We start from the raw sequence: 25496 nt of genomic DNA, 5'->3' as shown, positions 1-25496 counted from the left end.
AAAATGCAAAAATAAAAACTGTACTGGCATCAGACAGACAGCTTTCACGACTGAAGTGTGTCTTTTTTCCCATCATCAGTGGTGCTTTTAAGATTGTCAATTAATTTTTCTATTTCTTGAGACATTTTGTTCCACTGTGCTGTAAGCAAATGATGCTTGAAAAATCAAATAAACTTAATTTCATTACGATTAAAGGGGTCATATGATGCGATTCCAATGCCAGTGTCTCTTTCTATAAAATGGGGTAGTTCAAACTTTGCAAGGACAGTCTGGCGCTTCTGACTCACAGTCTGTAAGTACGTTTACATAAGTATTTGCCACTTATGATTCAAATGCAAGTTTTAAGCAGTGTAGATTAGCGCTTGTTGTTTGTCGTTTCTCCATTCACAAATGCAGACATAGTTTTATGTTAACACAGCGCGATAAGCAATGCAATACACAAAAAAACAGTGTGTTTATTTTATTTTTCACAGTATGGTGAGGGGTGTAACATTTCCGTCACATGCTTGAGGCATCCAATCAATCACAACATATTGGATAGCTAGCCAATCAGCGTACACCTCACTTTTCAGATGATTCAGCTTTTCAGCTTTTTAAAAATCTTTAAAAGTTTCAGAAAGGCATGGCATAGAGGAGCAACATTAATGTACATTATGTGGAAAATAATGTGTTTTTATTTTATTTATTTTTTTACCTTAAACCGTATAAACACATTGGGTCTCATTCATGAAACACGAGCAGAACGAATTTTTGTGTAAATCGCGTGTAAAGTGGTTTTGGCGCAAATTTTCGGATTCATTAAAACGTTCGTATTTTCCAAATGTTAGTTGGTATGAAAGAAATCTACACCTGCTCCCAGCCACGCATAAATAGTGCGTTTAACGTCTGAACGTTTTGCTCATTAATACAGCTGCATTTTAATTCACCTTAATCGGGTAAATATTTACACAGCATTTTGAAAAAAAATATTATATATATTAATTACATACGGTTTTTCTTTTAACTTTTATTATGAGAGCCAGTAATAGGATCTGTAATATGCTGCCAAACTTCCTTTTTTAGGACCTGATACGCCACTAGTACGCTTGATAAAATAAAATGTGGCGTTTTGAATGAACTTCTGATAATAAAACTTCAATTTCTGCAGCTGAGAAATGTTTCTTTTTCAGTCGCTTTTGAGAAGACATGTTGAAATCCTTCGTTTGGTGTCATAATATGATGCTCATATATAGTTGTCAGTCGGATTTAATGGGCGGGATTTATGGTAATTGAGAGTGAGCGTGCACGCGCGTCCCATTTACGACTGATTGGAATTCATTAACACACACACACATTTCACTATCACATCTGACGTTTACGAAGTTTTTGTGAATCAGGAGAAGAGTTTTCGGGAAGTTCTCTTTACGCGCAAATCACTCAGATATTTACTCGTATATTTACGAATGTTTCATGAATGAGACCCATTGCATTACACCAAATACACAAAATAATGTTCTTTTTAGTGGCATCATATGACCCCTTTAACTCATGCCACCTGGTAACATTTACAGGTAACTGAATTGTTATTATCAGAGCACCTGTAATGTCATAATGATAATGTGCTTGTATGATGCAGTAAACATGTTTATTCATACACAACGTGCTGTTATGGAGAGCACCATATGGAACTGAAGCTGATGCTGAGCTGCTGCAGAGGGGAGTTAATGGACAGAAGATCCCAGGTCTCCAGAGAGATGGTCTCTCTTCTCATCTAACTGCTGCCTCTGGAGACAGATATCACTCCACACCTCTATTCCTCTCGTTCTCTTATATCTCCTTTTTACAATGGACTCTTCAAAAACCTCAATTTTTCTTTCCTTTTTGCGGCAATCTTTTCAATGTAAGAAACATGCACACGCAGAGATACACACACACACACACACACACACACAATTTTGGTCGTTTGGGCACTTGACACTGAATGCTGATCACTGGATGCCATTGTCAGTCATCTTAAAAAGTCTGGGATTTTAACCCCTTGCATAACAACAGAATAAAACAGAATTTTTAAGTCTAGTTGTACACCAAGACCCATTTTTACAGTGACTGTTTTAACTATGGCTTTAAGATGTAATGGAACACCTGCTGTTTCCTCAAAAGAGAGCAGAAATTGTAATAGTGTTGCCAACAACACATTAAAGAAAGAAGGGGGTGAAAAAAGACTCTTCAAGACATAAAAAGGCAAAAATAAGCTCATGCAATTTAGAAAGCCTAAGCAATGTCCAGTGTCAGTGAGGGATAAAACTGCAGCATTAGCGCTGGTTAATTAAACTGCTCATGCAACGGCTCTCCAAAAACTGGGCTTCTGTTTAGTATGAAAACAAATAGCCTGCAGTGTGTAAACATGTGGACAACACTTGATGCTTGTTAATTGCAACAAAAAATGGATTCTTCTGTTTAAATAAATATATAAATAAAATAAAAACCTAGATGAAGCACAGCAGAATAGACCAGAACAAAGGGGTCAAACAATTGGTGAGATGTTCACTGAAAACAAAACCACAACAGTTAAAAGCATTCATCTAAAAATAGCAATGTGGTTATAGCAATTAAAGGTGGATTAAATTGGATAAATAAATATATGAAATATATGGATAAATGTTTTTTGATTTTGTGAAAATAAATATAAATTAAAAAAAATTTCTTAATGACACTAATTATGAATGAAACCATGAATTTGTTCACGGAAGTCATAATATGTGTTTTTTCATATGTTAAAATGTATGGGAAACCCTTTGAAATCTAACCATTTATCAGATTTTATATATTAAGACTTAAATTATACATTGGTTATATAAATAACTCCATACAATTTCCATACAAAAGTATTGTATTTTACATTTGTGAAAAAAAAAGTATCTCATAATTAACATTGTATTTTAACTTTGGACTATATTAACCCATTCTAGTAACATCCAGCAAAATAAATAAATAAATAAATAAATACTTCATTTATATTTTATATGTGGGTCTCTGACAGTAGGTTTAAAGAGCTGCTGTAAAAAAATACAAAAACCAAGAAATAAAAAAACGAAAGTCGTCACTAACTTATCAGTTGTTGGTCAGCTAGTCAACGATCATAACCCACCTCTATTCTAAACAGACTGAAAAGGCTTTTGACTGCCATTCATAAGAGCGCTGATGACAACCTCTGCAGGCTCTGTCCGTTCTCGTCCTCATTACATGTCTGTCGAGGAACGAACAGGACACGGCACTGTGTGAACATGTGCAGGCTTTGCTGCTAATGAAACACACACATGAAGCATTAATCTTGGCCTGACAGGAGATGATTTTGGCTGTTTCAGCACACAAAGACACACACCGCCAAGGATTAAAACACGCTTACATTTGGCCTCCTCCTCCACCCCCATCCCTTGCTCGCTCCTCTCGTTTTTTGCTCTAAACATTTTTAATCTGTTCCCGTCAACATACTGCGTGCACGACCTTCAGAGCAAACAAATAAATGAGAGTGTGACAATAAGCGAGAGCTGCAATACAAATCACACCTAGAACTATACGTCTCTTTCTACATGCACAAACATCATTGTGTCATGTTGGCTGCAGGAGAGAAATGCCTCGCAGGCTGCAGCGGTACAGACCTGTTCCTCATTCAACATTAATACATTGTGTTTGCAGGCTTGTGCTGCTGCTCAGATAAGGCTCGCAATACACTGAGATTCTGGTCTCTAGGGTTGGCTGAGATATATATGTATCTAACCCATGTGTACTACATATGTGTGTGTGTATATATATATATATATATATATATATATATATATATATATATATATATATATATATATATATATATATATATATATATATATATATATATATATGCACATAAGTACATGCATAGATATCAGTAATATTTGTAATATATTTTTTTAAATCTCTTATGCTCATCAAAGCTGCATTTTTAAAAATAAAGAATATAGTAAAAACAGCAGTATTGCGAATATTGTTACAATTTTATGTATATTTATAATGTTTTTCTATTTTAACCCCTTAACTGTCACACACATTTTTGAACACAGACTTTATAGTGCACGATCCAAACTTACAAATTTATAATTAATGAGTGAAAACATTTTGTAACATGATATTGATGCACCATTTACATGGTAATGCAATGTCTGATTTTAAAATGGGTTTTAAAGGATGAATTTTGAGATTTTAAGTTTTCAGTTGATTCTTCTTTTCTGATGATTTCTAAAATGTGATAGAGAAAAAGGCAACGAAGAAGTTTTTTTTAACAAAGGTCAGAACTCCTGTTATTATGTAGAGGGTGCACTCGTCATAAATTAATATATTACTTTTCCTACATACTTTTTTACAAAAAAGATTGGTAAAATATATATTTGGGAGTCTTAGACCTTTCCAACGATATATAGTTCGCCAAGATTAGATTAGATTTAATTGTAATATAATGAAGTAACTAGGCGTCCCGTATACAGGACGGGAGACAGTTAACGTTAATATACTTTGAAATATAATGTATTCCTGTAATGCAAAGCTGAATTTTCATCAGCCATTACTACAGTCTTCAGTTTCACACGATTCTTCAGAAATCCTTCTAATTTATTACATTTATTATGCTGGAAACAGTTGTGCTTTTAAATGGGAGTGGATATTCTATTTTTGAATAAATGCTTCTTTTTTTTTTCATCAATAATTTAAAAAAGTATCACAGGTTCCAAAAAGAAAAGAGAGAATATTATTGTGTTAAATAATAATGTGTAATATATTTTACAGTATAATTGTAATTAAGCAAGTATTTTATTTTACATTGACTGGGTCTTCATGTCATTTTACACATTTTATTTTTAATTTGCTATTCACAAAAAATTTACATTTTTTTAAAGTAAAACTATTGATGATTTTAATGATTTAAAAAAAAAATCATAAACAAAAGTCTCCGGCATAAAGATGCTGTCTCTGAATTAACCATCATTAGCCAGAACACTCATTCTTTTTATGAATCAGTTTTTTGATTTAAAGACCAGTTTGTATCATCATCATAAAAAATGGAAATCTCCATATAGCATTTTTCATAATATTAAAATGAGGAAAAAATTAAACATTTACTATTTATCACACTTTCCATCTAAATAATAAAATAAATTAAATAAAATTTCTATCTCTTTTCCCTCAATCAAAAATCTGACTTTCTGTGAAAACAGATCAAACATATTAATGAATCCCAGCAGTCATTAGCATATTTCCCAGTATTTTTCAAACAAAATATAGAAATGGGAACTTTCCCTTCCCCTAATTCTAGATGGCATAGCAAATTATGGCCCTTCGATATGTCTCACCAAGATTCCTTGTTTCTATAGGTCAACCCGTCAACACAGTACACAAAATGGGCAGATAACAAACAAACAAACAAACAAACAAAATTACATTTTATTATGTTGTTACATTTAATTAAGGGTGTGAACCTACACTGTTCTAACAGTTTGGTTTGGTTCGGTCTGTTCAGTTATGATTATCATGTCATCAATTCAGTTCCATACGATATCATGATGCACAGAAATCCAACAAACACAAACACTGTTAGGCTTTTTTTTGTGTGTGTGCATAACTTGAATCGATCTGTGGAATGTGTTTTAGATGTCTTGTTCTATGTAGCGTATTTCTCAGGCTTTCGGTTTTTTATGAACCACCAGATGGCGCTGTTTTCGAGACTCTCAAAGCTTTGACTCTTTTCCGAAACAGTCAAGAGAATAGCCTCAGTGGTTCACAAGGCTTAATTTGCCCATCCCTTCCCCACTACAAGGCATTTGGCTACTGCAGAAAACTTTTCGGAGATGGCATTTAATCAAGGGGGACTCTAACTGTGAGCTGAATTGGGAGGTGCAAATCAAGGTTTCATTATTTCCTTGATTGAACAGCAGATTAGGCTAATTTTAGGAGCCCCTTTATCTGTTCCTTCATCTGCTCCCTCAAATGGCCTTGTGGGAGGAATGATTTGTTCTATATACGGAATGGCAAAAATACAAGTGAAGAAGCGCTTTTTGTCTCCCCTCTTTTTTGGAGGTGTAGATACACATCTCACAATCGATTACTGGAAAGAAACATTTGCAAATCGGTAGACTGAAATAAAGATCATAATATGCAAAATTGGGAAGAATCTTCAGATAGCAGTACTGCTGTTCCCATCATCCTGATTGTGAGTCAGCAAAGGGCATTCTGGGTAATTGATTGGGAAGTTTGTTGCTGTGCCGACTAGCACATGCTTGGCACTGCTATGCACACACCTGCCTCCTTATCTTCAAGAACGCTACTATTGTTAGCATAAGGAGATCTTCAAGACACCTGCGCACTGATACTCTATCACAGCCGATATTCGCCACGACAGATGGAGCTCAGCCAGACACTCATACCTGACTTGGTCATCCCTCTAGAATTAAATTAAATGGTGCACCTCCTATGGAGAAAGTCAATGAAAGAGACACTTCAAACCACTTGCTTTCAGATGAAGGTCTAGGCCCAGTGGTCGATCCGCTGTGATGAGAAAAAGACAAACACTGCAATTTACTGATTGCAATGACACATACTGTACAAATGACAGTTCTTTGGCCAAAATGATACGGCGGAGATCAGTGACTGATCCAGCAGAGCAGCTTTGAGATCTGCAGTGGGCCGTGATATTGGCTGTGCTGTGGACAGTACTGTATGTGGCTTCTGCTGTGAATGTGGACAGAGGGTCTGACTTGCTTTCCTCAGGGCAGACACAAATGTTCAGCAAAAAGAGAGAGTTTGGAAAGAGAAAGTAACACAAAGCAAGTGTTGGATTTGTGCTTAAAACTGTACAATTGTGAGCTCTGTAGTTTCATAAACTGAATCAAAAACAAAACAAATATTGTATTACATAATTACATTGCACAAAATTAAATGTTTACACAGATCACCCACTGTGCTCTGTAAGCAATTTTGGAAGCTATTCATGATTTTAAATAGTTAAAATACAGTCTTTTTGTAGTTTTTGGAGTAATATTTCAAATTTGACTGGATAAAAATATTTATCTGGTAAAAAAAAAAAACAAACAAAAAAAAACCTTCTAACAGAGATAACTTTCCCCATCATCAAACCTCTGTTTTCTACATATACTGTAGCAAGTAACAGAATAGATATAAAGCCATGACAAAATGAAGAGTGACAATTCCATTTCTCTTCCTCTCCAGTGCCACTTAAGTAAGAGGAAAAAAGTCACATGCAGGTACATGAAAAAAAAAAATTGAGAGGGCATTGGCAAATTACCTGTACTAGTCTACTACTGACAATATTTTCCACATTCACATTGCGTTTTTTAGTTGACATTTCTATATCATTTGAGGTTTGCATGTTCATTGGCTACACACCAGCAAAGTCTCTATTCACTATATATAATATTATTAATAAGATATAATAATATTAATAACAATAATTACCTTGGCTAAAGAAAACAATATTATAAATGTGACCCTGGACCACAAAATAAATGTTTTACCAACCATGCGCTTAAAGAAACTCTCTATATACTACAAAAATCCTTAATACACAAACCACTCAAAAAGTGCTGGGTTTTTGCGTCAGTAGCTTGGAGTGTTTGCCTGAACTGAACTACCATTTTACAGTTTCTAATACACCATACACCATAGCTGAAAAACCCAGCAGGCACGTCCTTCATGGTGACTTTCTCAGTATTCATTAAGCTTTTGGAGCAAGACTGCCATTCTACACTTAAACCTTGTTTATCAAGTGAATTTAGTTCACGCAGTGGCCACAATTCAAAAAATGAAAACAGCCAAGCACCATAAACACAGACCTAATGAGCCAATCACACAAAACACATCACTCAAGGAAAATACGGTGACCAGCATGAAAGCATTACATTATGATTAAGACACAAAACTGTTGTGACTGAAATCTGACACATTTTGCTGTGGTTAGTGGTGGGTATATTTTGCGGGCGCTGCTTGTTCGGTGGCAGGCATGCTAAACAGAGGTGGCAATGGGCCTGTGGTCCTCTGGAAGGTGACTATAAATTACAGGCCGACAGAGTGAGTAATTAGAGCAGGAATTAGACCGTGCCCTCTGGGGACAAAAGTCAACTAAAGAGTGACCTCTCCCGATGCTTCCCAATTTGGAGCCTACACTGTGTAAATTAATCTATTTGCAGCCTAGAGCAGGAGCAAATTGTTTTTGCAGTAACAGATATGTGGAAATTGGACAATAGTAATGAGGGTTCATACACAAGTACAAGCATGCACGCACAAACATAGGCATTTAGAGGGGAAAATACTAAACACTCATTGCATAACAGTAATGTGGTTTGTAGCATGATCTTATCAAATTAATATAACAAAGTATGTTGATTCAACACACACACACACACACACACACACACACACACACACACACATTAAAATAACATATTCAGCTTCCATGGTCTAAGTATAGGGAATATGGTTGCACTTTATTTTACAGTACATGTACTAACATGTACTTATAGTGTACTTACAGTGTTTTTATCTAATAAAGTTCTGGTAATACAAGGTAACTACATGGGGTAGGGTTAGGTTTAGGGGTAGGTTCAGGGTTAGAACCTAGTTATTACATATTTATTGTAATTACTATAATAAGTACATAGTATGTACATGAGGAACAGGACTGTAAAATAAAGTGCTACCGGTAATTCAAAGAAGACTATGAAGCTAGAAAGTATATAGCAACAGTAATATGGCTATTATAGTATTGTAATTATTGTGACTATATAGATTATTATCTAGTTCTGTGTTGGTATCATAAAATGATTTGGTAACCCCAAGGTACCTTCAAAAATAACCACATAGTAATACCACTACATACGTCCTAAAATACTAGATAGTACCGTAGTACTTTCAGCACAAATATGGTATCTCATTGTAATACTTTGATACTTCGATATATTCCAGACAACTGAAACTGAGTAATTAAGGTATTTATATTGTACAGTAACTCAAAGAACCTTCCAAGCATACCATGGTTCTACCATTGTAAACAGTATGTCCTAAAATACTATTTTAGTACCATGGTACTTTTTGGTACATTTTGGACATGTATATTGTGGTATTTACATGGTATTTCAAAGCTTTCCTTACAAAAAGTACAAATCAAATAGTATACTTGTGCATATTAAATGATACTGAAAATGTACCATTTACATAGTAATCCATTGTAATTGTTAAGAATACCATGGAACATGTCAAAAATACCATGGAATGACCATTTAATCATGTCTAAAATATAGTTGTACCATGGTACAGGTATTTTTTTTTATTTCTTACATTTTTAAGTAAATGTCCAAAAACACAGTTTTATCATGGTATACATCCAAAAAAACTGCATCACCATAGTTCTTTTGTTAATGAATGATCACCCTATACATATACAATGGTATTTGCAAGACAAATTAAAGAATTCCATGCAATTATCATGGTACGTACCCAAAGAACCATGGTCATTATATACTGTATAAGAGAAGGATTCATGCACATAAAAGTGCATGTGAAAAAATACACTATTAACACTGCATCCTTGAAAAAGCACATTAACGCCATGGTACTTTTTGTAACCGACTCGTGCAGAGAGATATTGAAGAAAACAATTTTATCACACTTGCATGCACATTTCGACATGTTGACATCCAAAGGCAGTCAGGTTAGGATGCTCGCTGTGTGTGTGAAAGTAGCGAGTCTCCCACAGGGCTGTTTAATAAAAAAGCAGATATTCTCCCCACACAGTTGTGGGCATTGGCAGCCCTGCAGTTTGCCACACGGCTGCTAACTCATTAGTATGTCAATAATGACACACTCTTGTCTGTGTGTCTCCTCTGTTTCCCCAGGGGGTGTGGGTGAGGGAGAAACTTTGAGTGAGTTGATATTTCACGTTGCATCACTTTGACAGTATGTGCACGAGCGTTGTGTTTGGGTACACACTTCTGTATGCGTTTTTTCATCTCGTAAACAACGTAATGAGACAATAAAATAGTCAGCTAATGAGCCTGGGACCGTCTCAAAGGCACATGCCTGTTTAGAATGCAACAATGTTGGACAAAGAAACAGACACACAAACACAAGAGTCTCCGAAGGAAAATTTGAGCTCATTCTTCAATGAAAACGCAAATTCAAACTCTAGCTTTCAATTATGAAACGTCAGAACAAGCAGTTGTTGTTCACCAGCACAAAAAGCGAAATCAAAGAGTGTTGATGTGCGTAAAACATGTTGGCTTGGTTGCCGATAGCCTCACGTAAGCTTTTCAAAGACTTCAAAGTCTCTGAATCATCTCAATCTCTCAGAAACCTTTTTTATTAGCAACCCTGTGCCATTTTAGCTTTTATTTCTAATGTGAGTTAAAGTCGGAGCCATTTTCGCATGGCAGAAATACTGCTGTTGACCTCAGACACTGGCTGTTTTATCAAAGATGCTCATTTGACACCTCCAGATCTGATGTGCTTCACATGCTTTTGAAGAGAGCGAGAGAGACAGAGAGTGTGTGAAAGGCTAGCATAGAGCAAGGAAAAGGAGGAGGAGGCTGGGGGTAATCGAAAGTGTGGGGGCGAAAGCCAGGAAAATAACTCACTGGAAGTCATCAGAGGAATAGAGGAGCGAATCTCTCCCGCCACTCAATCCCAGAACTGATGGGGTCCATGGAGTTCAGCATCAGTTCATCAAAACCTGCACGCTTTCATTTCCACGTGTGCGCCAATTCAAACCCCGGTTCCTCCGTTGCACCCTCTAAAGTCATACGCAAATCTATGCACACTACATCTATCACTCCCTATCTGCTCTCAAACATGTACATGCACTCTTTCAGCAGAGCTTTTTTTTCGCTCTCACTCCTGCATTATTGATGCAAATCCATTACACTGGCATGGCACGGGGACCGAGGTAGGCCAGAAAGAGGTTCAGATGGAGTCTTGTTCCTGGATGGGGACATGCAGCAGCACTCAACCAATCTCAATGCAAAGCAATCACTTCAAATTCCACAAGCCACACGTGCGTGCAAAGATTCAACATATGTGCATCAGAAGCTGCCAAAACTGTGATCAGAATTGGTATTCTTTTTGTGTCTCAAGAGCTCTAGGCGAAGTATTCCTGGTGGAGAAGAGTACAAATTTTACTTTGAAGCAAAACACGGTAGGAGGGAGAGAGATAGGAGAGAACACATCCCTCCATCCCCCAAAAGGAACATCAGCCTGTGAATATTTTGGTGCTGCTATTTTTGGAATGCCAAAAATAAAAAAGGAGCAAAAGGAGAAATGGTAGATGAAAGTCGGGTAAAAACTGATCACTCTCTCTACCTCTTACATGACCAGGTTTAGTGAAAAGTTGTGGAAGGGTGTATGGTCATAAAAGGAGGCAGTGGTGCCTGGCGCTGATGGACGAGCAAAATTTGTTTAGCTAATGTGGAAATAGAGCTGTAGAGATGCATTATTCAGAGGCTCATGATTATTTCACAGCGCAAAGCAGCCTTCAGGTACATCACAATAGGCTTTGATTATGGCAAGACACGAGGCTTGAAAAGAAAAAGAATGCAAACACAGGCTTAGAGCTAATACAAAACACAATAGTTGTGCAACTTTTCTGACTCTGGTGACTTCTTGCATTCCTTCCTCCTATTCTTCATGTGCATAATAAAAATAAGCAAACGAGTGAATGACATTTCAATCCATTTAAATTTGAATAGAAAGTGCTTCACATTGTGCCGAGTTTCATTTATCTCACCATTGTGTTTTTGTGGCCATATACAATAAGTGTGGTAATTGCTTAGAGACGACACTGAACACGTAATCCTATAAAACAAGACGCACAATGCAAATATGTCATGTGAAAGACATTTACATTTATGTAAAAAAATCTGCAAATCAATGAAGCAAAAGTTAATATATAGATTGCTTAAATACATCCCTAAAATTTGCAATCAATAAAATAAAATACAATTAAATCATATTTTTAAATGTATGTTGAGATATATTTAATACATAAATTTATATGGCAACAATATGGTGCTAAAATATCAATACAATTTATGAATAAGTCCATAGAAATCAGTGAACACCAGAAGTCTATGGCACATACTACATGAACAATTTGCCTAAATGGCAGTGAATGGCATCACTGAGAGTAATTCAAGCATTTAAAAAGAGTATCTGATAGTTTATCACTGGGCTTTCAATCAACGAATGTGGTTTTTCCCAAACTGGAGGCCTGATGTCTTTTTAGAATGATCGGAAGAACTGTAAAGTGGGCAAGATTTTGCAGACAAATGGCTAATAATTGAAACATTGATGGAAAGCAGAATGCTCGCTGGTACAGACAATTTATGATTCTCGTAAAATTCTGTAGCTTTCATAAGCCTGTCTTTTGATTTTTGCCTAAAGCCTTCAGAAGCAATATAATAATAATAAAAATAGTTATTTTCCATTGACTTTCCATGCACCAGCTGACACCAAAATGAATCATTTTTGTAACCTGTTTTTCATTTTTAAATATATTTTTCTGGAAAAGAGAAGAAACATTTAAAAATATGCTTAAATAATGACATGGCTTTGCAAAACATGACAACACTTGTGTGTATTTGCTGTAAATCTGTGCAAGTTCCTGGAAAATCAAATGACACGTGTTCCTCGCCTGATTTATATTAGCTTTAAGCTCCAGTGGGACTCATCTATTTGTCTATAGTTTAAGTTTTACAGCATTCGATAAGCTGCACGCTCTCCTCTGTGAGATCTCATTATAAGTCTTCATGTATTCATTAAAGCAAGTAAGCGGTCATGCATGGAATGCAATCCATCTAACACAAAACAATACAGCGTCTTAAGCGCATCGCCAAAGGAAGCCACAGATGCAGTGCATGTAATTGTGAGTAGATAAGCGTACAATGAATGTCATATTGACAGGACGGAGTGTAATTTTCTACCGGAGCGGTGCGGGTCGATGATCTGAGCGAGACAGGGATAAATGACACGCCTGCCCAGGTTTTTCCACGCCAGTACCGACTGGTCGAGGTGGGCCATGCACAGACCCTTGGTACACGCACACGCACCTCCAATCGATGAGCAGAAGTGTCTATGCAAACAAATCTTTGAATATCGATTTAGGCTAGTGTTTGAAGAGCCATTAACGGATGACTCGCCTTGCGTCTTAACCAATGTAGACACAGAGCTGCCGAGGTCTCCCTTATGTCTTTGTTTAATGGCCATTGTGGAAAATAATTATGCTCAATTTTATAGCTTTAATACGATGCAACCGTTCAAGGTGCCCTGCTGAAAACCCCACATGAACTATGGGCAGTGCCACTGAGGCAAGGTTGGGGCCTAGATCAAAGCCTTTATAGCCACATGACAGCCTCTGTATTTGTAGGTATCCAAAGTCTATCCAAAACGTCTTTTTATTCTTTACTCACCATCTTATTATTTCAAACCTGCTGTTATTAACCTTGGAACAGCTACAGTACATCTGTGATGTAACAGAAGCTCACCATGCGATGTTAAGATAAAAAAAAAAATCAAATCCTTTTATGTAATTTAATGGTGCTTTGTTTTTTTTTAGATTTACAGATCTTACTATGGATGGAAAATAGCTTTTTTTCTCATAACAGCACAAGTTTGGAACAACATGGATAACTAAATATAATTTTTAGTTTAACTATTCCTTTATTGTTGCTTAATCTTATACCCAATAGACTTTAAACCTCTATTCCATGTGATTATAGAGGGAGAGACAAAGAGAAACAAAGTTAGAAAGTGACCAATAAAAAAGACAAATAGTACAGAATACCCCCCCCCCCATCAAGTATTTCCCTCCTCTCACTTGGCATCACTCTCTACCTCTTCATCATTATTTCCCTCTAACTGAAAAGAGTGGCTGGGGGGGTGGGGGTGTGGGGTAAAGAGGCAGGTGTGAGGAAGATTGCAAAATCAATAGGGCTAAATGGAGTTGCAGCGGGAGCCACTGAGTGTCCTCTCAGAGTGCTGATGAGACTGCAAGGAGCTGTATTTGGATGAGATGCCCAGCAGCCAACACCCTGTCTTTTTTTTCTGCTCCCTCTCTTCTCCAACCTAAAGTGTGTCTGCCATGCTATCACCGCAAAGCTATTTTACTAGATCAATGTTGGCTTCTTAATAGAACACGACGCTCACACTGCTGCAGGCCACTAGGCTGGGGTGGAGACGGCAGCGTCAATCAAATCTTCTACAGGTGCCTTAGATCAGCACACAGCCATAAGTGTCAGAAATACCACAGCACCTGCAGCCCCTCCCTTACCTCCTGACAAACTTGTCAACAGTGCCTGACTGACACAAACAAATTCACGTCCTTCTACCCAGCCAACAAGCACCTTAAGGTATTAGCAGTCTGTGCCTGTGTGGATCTTATGCTGCACACACAAAAATATTTGTTAAAGGCAAAATCTAGTTAAAATTCCTGTTCCTGCTTGTAATGAGCGCTGGTGACTGAATTTGCTCAATTCTGAAAAATGTGTGGCATGAAATCTTGGAAAATAAGGATGTGGGTTGATAAAGTGGGTAGTCATTGGATTCAACAAAATGTGGTTGGGGGCATTAGAGCTTATTACTTTTGGATAGATGAACATACAATATCTTGGGTGTTCTATGCCATATCAGCATCTAAGGCTAATTTCATGACCAGAGCAGGATCATGTCAGTTAAAATACTTATACTACTTAACATTAAAAGGGAGACGAGGGATAGAAAGCTGGGATAAATTATTTAAGCAACCATTCAAAAAGTTTTGGGTTGATAAGAAAAAAAAAAAGAAGAAGAAAAAACCCATTAAGAACACTTTTATGCTCACCAAGGCTGCTTTTATATTTGATAAAAATATAGTAAGAATAGATAGATTACAATTTATGATAAAGGTTATCTATTTTAATAGATTTTAAAATCGAATTTATTCCTTTGATGGCAAAGATGAATTTTCAGCAGCTAAATGTCAGTGCCACTTGTTCCTTCTGAAATCATTCTAATATACTGAGTTTGCGCTCAATAATTATTTTTAAGAAAATATAAAAAACAAACAAAATACAAACCCTGATAAACAAAATACAAACCCTGATTTTTTATTATATATATATATATATAAAATTAAAAATCAGGGTTTGTATTTTGTTTGTTTTTTTATATTTGTATATATAAAAAAAAAAAAAAAAAAAAAAAAAAAAAATATATATATATATATATATATATATATATATATATATATATATATATATATATATATATATATATATATATATATATATATATATATATATATATATATATATATATATATATATATATATATATATATATATATATATATATATATATATATATATATATGTATATATATATATATATGTATATATATATATATATATATATATATATATATATATATACATATATATATATATATATATATATATATACATATATATATATATATATAAGTAGGCTGTTTTTGGCCAGAACAAGGTGAAAAGTGTTCAAGACATTATTCAGAAGAGTCAGAAGTTTGTTTGTTGGGATTAAAGATAAATTTCAAACTAACTACAGTGACTTTTACAACTGGATAATCTGTTGTTTAGGTATCAGTGGCAAGCAGTCAGAGGCAGGGCAGAGAGAAAAGAAAGAAAAACAGATGTGTCTCATGTTGGGAACAGAGCAGTGCTGTGCTCTGAGATCAAGGCAAGCATATTCTGTTTACTGCCTCCAAGCTGGAGAGACACCATTATCAAGCCATGCTGGAGAAGAGGTACATGGCAGGGAAAACAGGAAGAGAGAAAATGCACTGAAGTGTAAACAAGCACATTCACACCTCCTCTCACACTCTATCCTTTTTCAGATCCTTTCATTTGCAAGCAGATATCAGATGCAAAGAAATACTCTTTCCTACAAAAATCAACAAAGTGGCCATGAAAGATAAATGTATAAAAAAAAGACATACAGAGAATATCACAGCATATCGGTAAAACACAAGCCAACAGCTGTATTTAGACTTTCTGCTCTGCAACATTTCATGTGGTGGATGTTGTGATAAATATATGCGTTTGTATCAAAGTTTCTTATTGGTTATTGGTTACATATGTATGTATGTATGGAAGTGTTCAGTAAAACATATCTAAGAATTGATGTGCAAGTCTAGCGTTGTTTTTGACATGGTGTCAGAAGACTTTTAGCTCAGTGGACTCTGATAGACTGTTGCTATATTGCCCATATACGTGAAGAACTGCACAGTAGAGAATATGCTCAAATTTTCGCAGCCAGAAAGTTTCCCGCTTGAAAGGCCGAGTGAATGGCCAGAGTTGAAACAGAGATTCATGCGTTACAGAACAGCCACCACATTATCACTGGAGGACGGCTATGTGCAGGTCAGTGCTCTCATTTATTCCATGGGGAAGGATGCAGAGAATATATTCAAAATGCTCACATTTGATAATGACGATGACAGAGATAACGATGAAGTGGTGATTCAGAAGTTTGACGAGCAATTAATACCCCGAAGAAACGTACAGTGTACAGTATACGAACATGCACAGTTTCATCAGTGGTGTCAGCGAGAGGGAGAGACTGTAGAAGCTTTCATAAGAGGGCTTTAGGAGCTCTCGGAACATTGTGATTATCGCGAATTAAAAGAGCAATGCAAAAATTTCTAAGTATATGGTCGTACTCATGAAGAACATGAGCAGGGGGTGGGACAAGAGTCAAGAGGAGGCATTCACAAAAGTGAAAAAATGTTAGTAGCGGCCCCAGTGCTGGCATATGGATGTGCGAAAAAGCTGTCATGATATCTCTGAGGTTTAGAGACCTTCAAAGTACTCACAGATCATAAACCTTTAGTCCCTTTGATAAACCAGAAAAACCTTGACGAAGTACCCATTTGCTGTAAGCGGCTCCTAATAAGGATGATGCCCTTTAACCCTGTGGCAGTGTATACCCCAGGAAAGTCTCTGCTTATAGCGGACACACTGAACAGACACCCCCTGGCCAACTCAAAACAGTCATACATTGAAGAGGAAGTCGAGGCCTATGTAGCTGGAGTCGAGGAGCACTTTCCAGCTTATTTCCAGAAGCTACATCAGATAGCTGATGCTACGAAAGTAGTTGTAGAGTTGCAAAGCGTGCTTAAAAATGTCCAGCAAGGGTGGCCTAAACATATAAGAGCGGTGCCTGTCAATCTGCGAGCCTACTTTAGCCAACAAGGGTTTCTGAGTGAGTCTGCAGGGCTTCTCCTGCATAGAACAAGAATCATAATCCCAATCAAAATGAGGGGTGAAGTTCTTGCTCGCATTCATGATGGTCACCATAGTAAGTTTTGTGAGCGGGTTTGTAACAAGCTTCTTATTGGTTATTACATATGTGTATGTACTTATATGGAAGTGTTTAGTAAAACGTATCTAAGAACCGATGTGAAAGTCTAGCGTGGTTTCTGACAGATGTTGTGTAGATTGTAGGTAAAAGCACTGCTCCTTCTGCAGCTGACCTTATTTTATGGCAGCCTGTCTACTGACCCCATATTGTTTACTTGTGTTCCTCATCAACTGGCTGAGCTCTGACCACAGGAGAGAAGCTGAAGCTTTGAAAGGAGCTCATTTTCCCTCTGACCTATAACAAACTAAGTACAGCCATCAAGAACCCTGAGGCAGAACCATTCTTCAAACTGAGCTTATTGTTTATTGTCATAATAATTGCATGGACTCGCTGGAATAATTATATGTTGGTTAAACACAGACACACACACACACAAATTATGACTTGTATGAACTCAAAATATATGAAAGGGGATACACATTAGCTTGTTAAAGTACACTTTTTTAATATAGTAAAACAATAATATTGTGAAATATAATTTCAATTTAAACTATTTCAATACATTGAAATGTAATTTATTTCTGTGATGGAAGGATTAGAACTGACTTTGGAACATGATCCTTTAAAAATGATTCAAATAAGCTGATTTGGCACTCAAGAAACATTTCTAATTATTATCAAAGTTAAAACCAGTTGGAATGCTTAATATGTTTTTGCAAAAAAAAAACAGTGATACATTTTTTATCAGGTTTCAAGTTAAAAACAGAAATTAATTGTAATACTGTAAATGTCTTAACTGTCACTTTTAATGAATTTAATACTGAGAGTATTCACCTCTTTTGAAAAATAAAAAAAATGAATGAATGAATAAATAAATAAAATAAAATAAAATCATACAGAACCAAAACCTAAACTGTAGTGCATATAAACTGTAGTGCAAAACCCGGAAGCAAGTAATAGGAGTATTTTATTTATTTTATCTAGTAAAACGATTCCATATTTTTTTATTTCCATTTTGTAGCACTTAGTTAAGTGTAGCCATACCTAACTTTATTCTGGCCAAGAACCAACAATTTAGGCAGGAATAAACTGTCTGACATGTAAAGCGACCAACCACAATCTCTCTGAAATAGATTTTAAAAAATCACAATAATTACAAGACCACAATTAATGACAATAAACAAATAACACCAAGAAAATCTATGTAAACCTCAGTATTTCAATGGAATCCAAATTTTATAAGTACTGATACTTTTACCAATACAACATACAATTCTACTCACAGACATCTAGTTTACTTCCTAACAAGTGTCTCAAACCAAATTCTGATTCCACCAAGCTCACAACCCTTGGCAAGAGTTTAGTTCTTCCACACTGAATAATCAAGGGACCCTTCAATCATATTTAATCTAGTGAATTTTGCCAGCGCTTGCCATTTTACTGTGCATATACATCAGCCGGTTAATGATCAGACTGTGTGGATGTGGCATGTCTTTATAAATCCACTATAAAAAGCCTGTCAGAGCAAGTAGTAAGTTGTCATTCAGCAGATGCTTTTACTCAAAGTGACTTACAATTTACTCACACTGACAGAGATTAGATAGGATTGCCAAGTAGCTGTTCTGTCGGTTGCTAGTAGCAAGTAACAGCTAAACTATATTATGAGGCAAATCACATCTCAGAATATTTCAGTATCGCTAAGAGTGTTCATGTTTGCCACCAATTGGCAACTGAAAGTCAATAATTCAGTCTGAAAGACCCTATACAGGGTCAATTCTCCTGGAGTGACCTGAGGTTAAGTGCCTTGCTCAAAAGGCAAAATAGCCAAAGCTCATGTCTCATCCTAGGGACTCAAATGTATAAACGTTCGGCTACCAGCCCAGATCTTTCACCACTATGTTAGACAACTGCCACAGGTCCGAGATGTTGCGCTTGGGCTAGTGCACGTCTGGATTTGAGAATGTGTATGTGCGTTTAATTTGCGGTTAAGGGTTGGTGTGGGCGAAGGACTATAATTATGTTCCCTGCGAGAGGTCATAGCTGTGGAGAGCTTTTCATGCTGATTACACGTCTCACCTCGGCTCTCTGTTCCCCTTGGCAAGCGTTGAGAGGCACGGTGACACACATATAAAGTCTGTTTAGTGCTCTCCATCAAAAGATTAGTCCGCACTCAACATTAGCCAAGGGAAATGCTGAAAATCAAGGTGCTTCCAAACACAGACAAGCCGGATTATGAGCCAAATAAGCACTGGGAGAGAAAACGTGAGTGCTGTCTATGTGTCGGCTTTCCAATTTGTCCTTCTGATAATAATCATTTTACCAGTGACAGATCACTCATTGCAATGGAAAGATCAGTCACATGGATAATGAATAATTCAAAAACAGGTAATTGAAAATTATACAGAGCGAACTTGACTTCACAAGTGATTACTATAAATGGAGCCCGATCAGTGAGGCATTTTTTCCCGTCCTGTTTATCACAGGGCTCGTTGTGATGTTGACGTGCATGTGAGACAGGTGCCTGGGGGCTCCTCACCTGTTCCAGTCTCCAGTGGAACTCTGCCGGCCTGAAGGAGTCCAGCTGAATAAAGTCTCGCCTCAGAAGGAACACCAGACGGCAGTTGTGGACATATAGAGAGTAATGATGCCTGTTCATCTCTGCAAAAAGAAAACACAGAAAAGCCTTACTGTAAGGGCCTAAAAAAATAATGCTAGACAGGGCAAATAAATGATGTGTTATTTTAGGACTGTAAAATAACTTTTCTACAAATCATTCACAATGGTTGCCAAAGCAAGAACGTCGTGTCAATTATAGATTTACATTTATAGATTTCCATGCCTCGCTCTGAGAGCTTGTCTGAACTGCATAGTCATGTTAGAAAACTTCTCGACTGTTATACAAGGCTGAGTCATAAAAATTACACTACAAACAAGGAGATAAGATTTGACATAGCGAAAAATGAACACATACCGTGGTTCTGCAGAAACTCTAAATGAAATAATTCCAGTCAGGGATGGACTGACTGGCAGGATACATTTCCTAAATCCTCCTCATAAATCCAGGGATAACCAGCTTACTACCAACCACTTTTTACTCATTTATAGAATAAATGAATTGACAAATCATATTCAAGTCTTACATTACTTAAAAAAATATTCCAAATAAGTGCAGTTATTTTGAATTTTCTGTTCGACAAATAATCCTAAAAATGTATCAAGGCTTCCACAAAAATATTAAATAGCACAATTGTTTAGCAAAACATTGCTTTTTCTGAAGACTGAGTAATGGCCACTGAAAATGTATTATATATTATGTACTATTTATTCCTTTTTGTTTTTTGTTTTTCATTTGGGTTACCATTGCTGTCATGTAGTCCTAGCTTTAAGTTGATCTTTAAAAGTACTTTTAACTTAATAGTGATTTTTATAATGTTACATTATAATGTTGCAATTTCTAAAATGCACTTGTACCATTTAATTTAATTTAAATTTACAATGCTAAATCCTAACAGGATGTGCATGAGAGAGCTGCCATTCAAACTGAGACTCCTGTTAAAGCGCTTTCTTCTTTGTTATTGAAACTTTTCACTGTTCACCACGTGTCTTACTCAAAGAAAGTCTGGACTGCTTTCAAGCTTTCTCAGAATCCTCTCATTGATCAAGGTGGCTGCCACATCTCCTCCACACGGCGCCCCTCTCCACTCACCTCAACGCCGCTGCCTGATGTCTCTTGTGCGGCTGCTTTTAGTGCATGTTGAATTGATTTAGTCTCACACCCACTCAACATGACGCCTGGGATCAATGAACTCGAAAGAGCCCTGCCAAGCAGTCGGCCCCCATCAGGGCCACTCGGTCTCGGAGAACTGGCCGCTGACAGTCATGCTGCATTTCTTCCTGATTAGAGTTTCCCTTTAACCCTTTTTAGAGAATTGTGTTCTTAACCACTCTTTAATCCAGATCTAATCCATAGTCTTAATCTCTCTCCTTAATGCTCCCGGGCATCATCTGGTACTGATCAAACTTTTCTTGGGTTTGCATTATACATCCGTAGCACTGATCTCTTCGATTCTACCAAACTGTGGATGGATCACCAGATTAGGAAACTCCAGACATAAAGTGGTGGCCAGAATTATTAGTGTGGAGCACTGGCTGTTGTCAGACTCCTTGTGAAAACAAAAACCTCTCTGGGTTATTACAATTAATGGCAAAATGAATGTTTTGAAAGATTTCCTACTTGACACACTACAGCAAAAGATATATATAACTGACTTAAAACCACTTTTAGCTGGTGGAAATACTAGTGTTATAATAATATTGGCCACCACTATAATCTAAAATATATTAGCACTATTTAATGAAAAAAAAAAAGTATATATAAACCCTGCCTTTCTTAAAGGTTTAGCACAGGCCTACTGGGTCACCATACTGTAGCTCACCAGTTTTATCGGAATTACACAGCAACGTCTCCTTCTCGGCTCTCAGTCCAGGACTTGGCCCGTGCTTCATCCATGTTGCAATGGTAAACTGATCCGTCAGGTTCTGTGGCACAACCCACTCTGGGATATTTGCCGCTTGTCGTCCATCAAATCTGAAGATGAGGTCGCTGTCCCGGCCACTGTCTGTCAGCAAGGAAGCCGTCCAATTGGTGGACACGCTCGGTGCCGGGAGAAGGTCTGTGCTGCCCGAGGCTGCTCCTGCGGAGATAAAAGCACATAGGTTAGTTCAGGTTACCGCAAGAGGCAGCGATGAAAAATTACAAGCTGTCTGTCACAAAGAGTTAAAATCATGTTAGTTGCCCTGGCATTCAAATATACTGTGCATACAGCACACTTCAAATCAAATTAGAGATGAAAAGCAAGTAACATTTGGTTCCGAGACCCACATTCAACCCTGACTGAAATGTCATTTCTGAAAGCAAATGTCTCATTACAAAACTGCTGTCAGATATATCCTAGCAACAATCTGGCACGTTAAGCTAGGGTGATCATGTGGGTTAAAAAAAGTTTGAGTATGGATTCCTCATCAGCTTGGAAGCATATGTTAGGGATATGTGAACCATCCCTTTAAAAAGGCAAAACTTTGAAATATAAGTAATTGTGTTCACACTCGCTTTGAGGACAAGTCTAGTACAGATTCCCTAAATATGCAAGGGTAGCACCACCTATCAATCTTTGATTAGCCGTCCTCCCTCCCTTCCATGCCTCTCTCTGTGTTTTTTATTTGGGAGTACATGAGGATACTGAATCTTTTTCCCCCACTCAGGGGTGACAGGATGGCCAGCACAGAGGGACAGAATGAGCGATGAGCGGCGGCGATGTCAAAGCAGCATGTTCTCATTCCACAGCTCCACATCACTCACTTCGCCACGGGACCAAAGAGAGACAGGGGCGAGAGAGAATATGGCAGCGGCTCTGCTTTTAAGCTATGCAATATTTATTTCTGCCAATCGATATTGGACGATAAATTCACCGCCAGACTCCAAGTGAGCATCTGAGCTCTTCTGAGAGATTCCATTTCCAGCGATACCGTAAAGGTACAGGTCAATGAGATTACATTACGCAAGCAATTTCTAGTGCTACATGAGTCTCAGTGGCAGCTCTTGTCATCAAATGTCCAGTCCAGACTAAACTGTCTGAATTTCAAGGTTGTACACTACTGGTCACACACTGGGTCTTTGGGGTTTTCCAAAAGCATATTTTTACCTAAATTATCTAGGTGTGCTTTTGAAAAAAATATATCATACTTTGTTGGAAGCTTTGATGTCTATTTCAGAAAAACTTCAAAAATGTGCCTATTTTCAAACAATAAACTATTATTTTAGCTAACTGAACAAAGTGCTTGGGCAAAAGCAACTGACATCAACAGGGGAAATGAGTATTATTGAGAGAGCCAAGATGGTAAAAAGATCAACACACTTAATGCTTCTCAAATCAGTCAGAGCTTTAATCACTCTACAACTGATGTGTGCCAGAGTGGCTCTGACTTCATAATGCATCACTGTCAAAGAGTCTTTTATCAGATTAAAATGACACATGAAAATTGTTTTATAATATAACCCATTTTAAAGTGTGTCCAATATTTGTACATGAGATATGGTTAGGTGAATTGTAGGGATGAACTGATATTAAAATTCTTCCCCATTATACTAAGCCAATAATTGTTTTCTAGTTATAACTCATAACTGGCAGATTTAATAAATCAATACTACTTTGTCTAAATAAATAAAAAATAAATGCAACTGTTATAATATCTAGTAGTTACATGTGAATTTGAGCAAAACAACCTTATAAGGTATAGTATGACAAAAAAAAGAGAGGTATTTAACATTGATATTAGATAATTAATGCTTTGGAAGACTTAAGGTCCTTGCACACTGAGTCCGATTTTTTTATGATGGATGAAAGGTTTGGAGGCAGTGTGTATATGTGATTGACACCACATGAGGACATATTTATTTTTTAAGCGCGTTAATTTCAGAGGAGAATTTCAGACTGTGCAAAGACAGTTTTAGAAATAACTATAACTCACTTAAAAACTGTTAGATTATGGTAAAATAAGTAAAATAAAGTCAAATAATGTGCATGAAAAATTAAATATCCATTGCACACCATTACATGCCCCACAATTGAATAATAAATTATACATTCTATAATACTGTGCATCTCTATTTAAATGTAGAAGTTTGTGAATTGAATTAAACTCATTAAGCTCAGCAAACCAAATCAAAGCAGTTCTGGACTGACTCATAAAAGATTTGTGTTGAAGTGAATCATACCGCAGAGCTTCTGCAGAGACTTCTCAGAATAGGTCTCTCTGTCACAGCCCTTCCCAATATGACTGGTCTGCAGTTCTACCATGGCTCGCACTGAAGATAAAGGGCCATCACAGGTCTCCAGGTGCATCTTGGGAAAGAGCTGCCTGCTTCCTGTTCCAGGTTCATAATCCACACGCTTGTTCCACCCTGGGAGAAAAACACATATTAGAAACCGGTCTCAAGACAGTCTCAAGCCTCCAGGTTTTCATCCAAAATATCTTAAATTGTGTTCAGAAGATGAACAGAGATATTACCAATTAGAAGCAACATGGGAGTAAGTGATTAATGACAAAATGTTCATTTTGGGGTGGAGTAACCCTTTAATATTAATTGCCCAACTTTTCCCCACCATGCTTCAACACCCTTTAAAATCACAATCACTTTGATACATTTTGATATTGGTTATTTGCCTTCATATCAGAGTTCAGCTGTTGCTACAGGATCTGTTGTCGCCCCATATCAGATTTACATCTATGCTGTATCATTTTTATCTTTCAGTACAAACACAAAGAGGTTAAACCAATCGGGACAGAAGCTATGGGTAAAAGCAAACATCAATGTCACAGGAAAAAAGGAATCCATGTGGAACTATTTGCTTACTGATACAGGTAACCCTCCTGGTCAAGGCTGGCATATCACTGTGTGCTTTAGCTTGTGTTCATACATGTTACATTACTCTGTCTTGTGCTCTGTATAAAAAATTAAGCTTAGAATAAGAATAACCCTTTAGATAAAACATCTCACTCTTTCTTGCTGGCCATTATGGACTCTCTGTATAATTCAGAGAACCCAGTGCTTTGTATTCACCTCAGCAGAGAGATATTCCCTCAGCCCGTTTCCCTAACTGAATATCTTATTACATTATTCATTGGCACTACTGTGGATAAAATGGGGCGACAGTACAGTACCACAGGCCTCCATCTCTACCTCTTTTTAAGGGAAAGGTCTTAAAAAAGTTCCTCATGAATATCTGAGGTAGTCGTTCTGCCCCAGATAAACTGAGCAGAGAAGCTTTATAGCTTACTTCAAAATACAATATACACAGCAAAACACTTTTTCAGAAAAAAAAGAAGAAAAAAAACAGCAGTGGGTCTTCTTTTAATCGAGCATCAGAAAGGAAGCATGTGTAACAGGACTTTGGAATAAAGAGCTTTTGGAAGCATGGCATCAAAACAACATTGTGTGTGTGTGCTGCGCAATGACTCATCAACTCCCTGGAGAGTGAATAATTCCCTCGATTATCCAAACACACTAAAGCCAGAGGCCAGACTCATTCTGTTCAATAGAAAGACCATTT

At 36.9% G+C, this 25496-nt stretch overlaps 1 protein-coding gene across 2 annotated transcripts in view; it reads right to left on the bottom strand.

Annotated features, from left to right (window-relative positions):
* Positions 1-25496, bottom strand: part of LOC127951388 (calsyntenin-2-like) — a 229851-nt gene that overhangs the window by 58171 nt on the left and 146184 nt on the right. For both annotated transcript variants that reach the window (XM_052549263.1, XM_052549262.1), the window contains exons 6-8: positions 24161-24346; positions 21822-22079; positions 19922-20043 (exon numbers count right to left, since the gene is read on the bottom strand). In XM_052549263.1, the coding sequence (XP_052405223.1) occupies positions 19922-20043; positions 21822-22079; positions 24161-24346 (566 nt within the window). The remainder of the gene's footprint in view (positions 1-19921; positions 20044-21821; positions 22080-24160; positions 24347-25496) is intronic.

Source organism: Carassius gibelio, chromosome B2 (assembly GCF_023724105.1).
Source record: "Carassius gibelio isolate Cgi1373 ecotype wild population from Czech Republic chromosome B2, carGib1.2-hapl.c, whole genome shotgun sequence".
Lineage (NCBI taxonomy): Eukaryota > Metazoa > Chordata > Actinopteri > Cypriniformes > Cyprinidae > Carassius > Carassius gibelio.
This window is presented reverse-complemented; position numbering and strand designations above follow the sequence as displayed.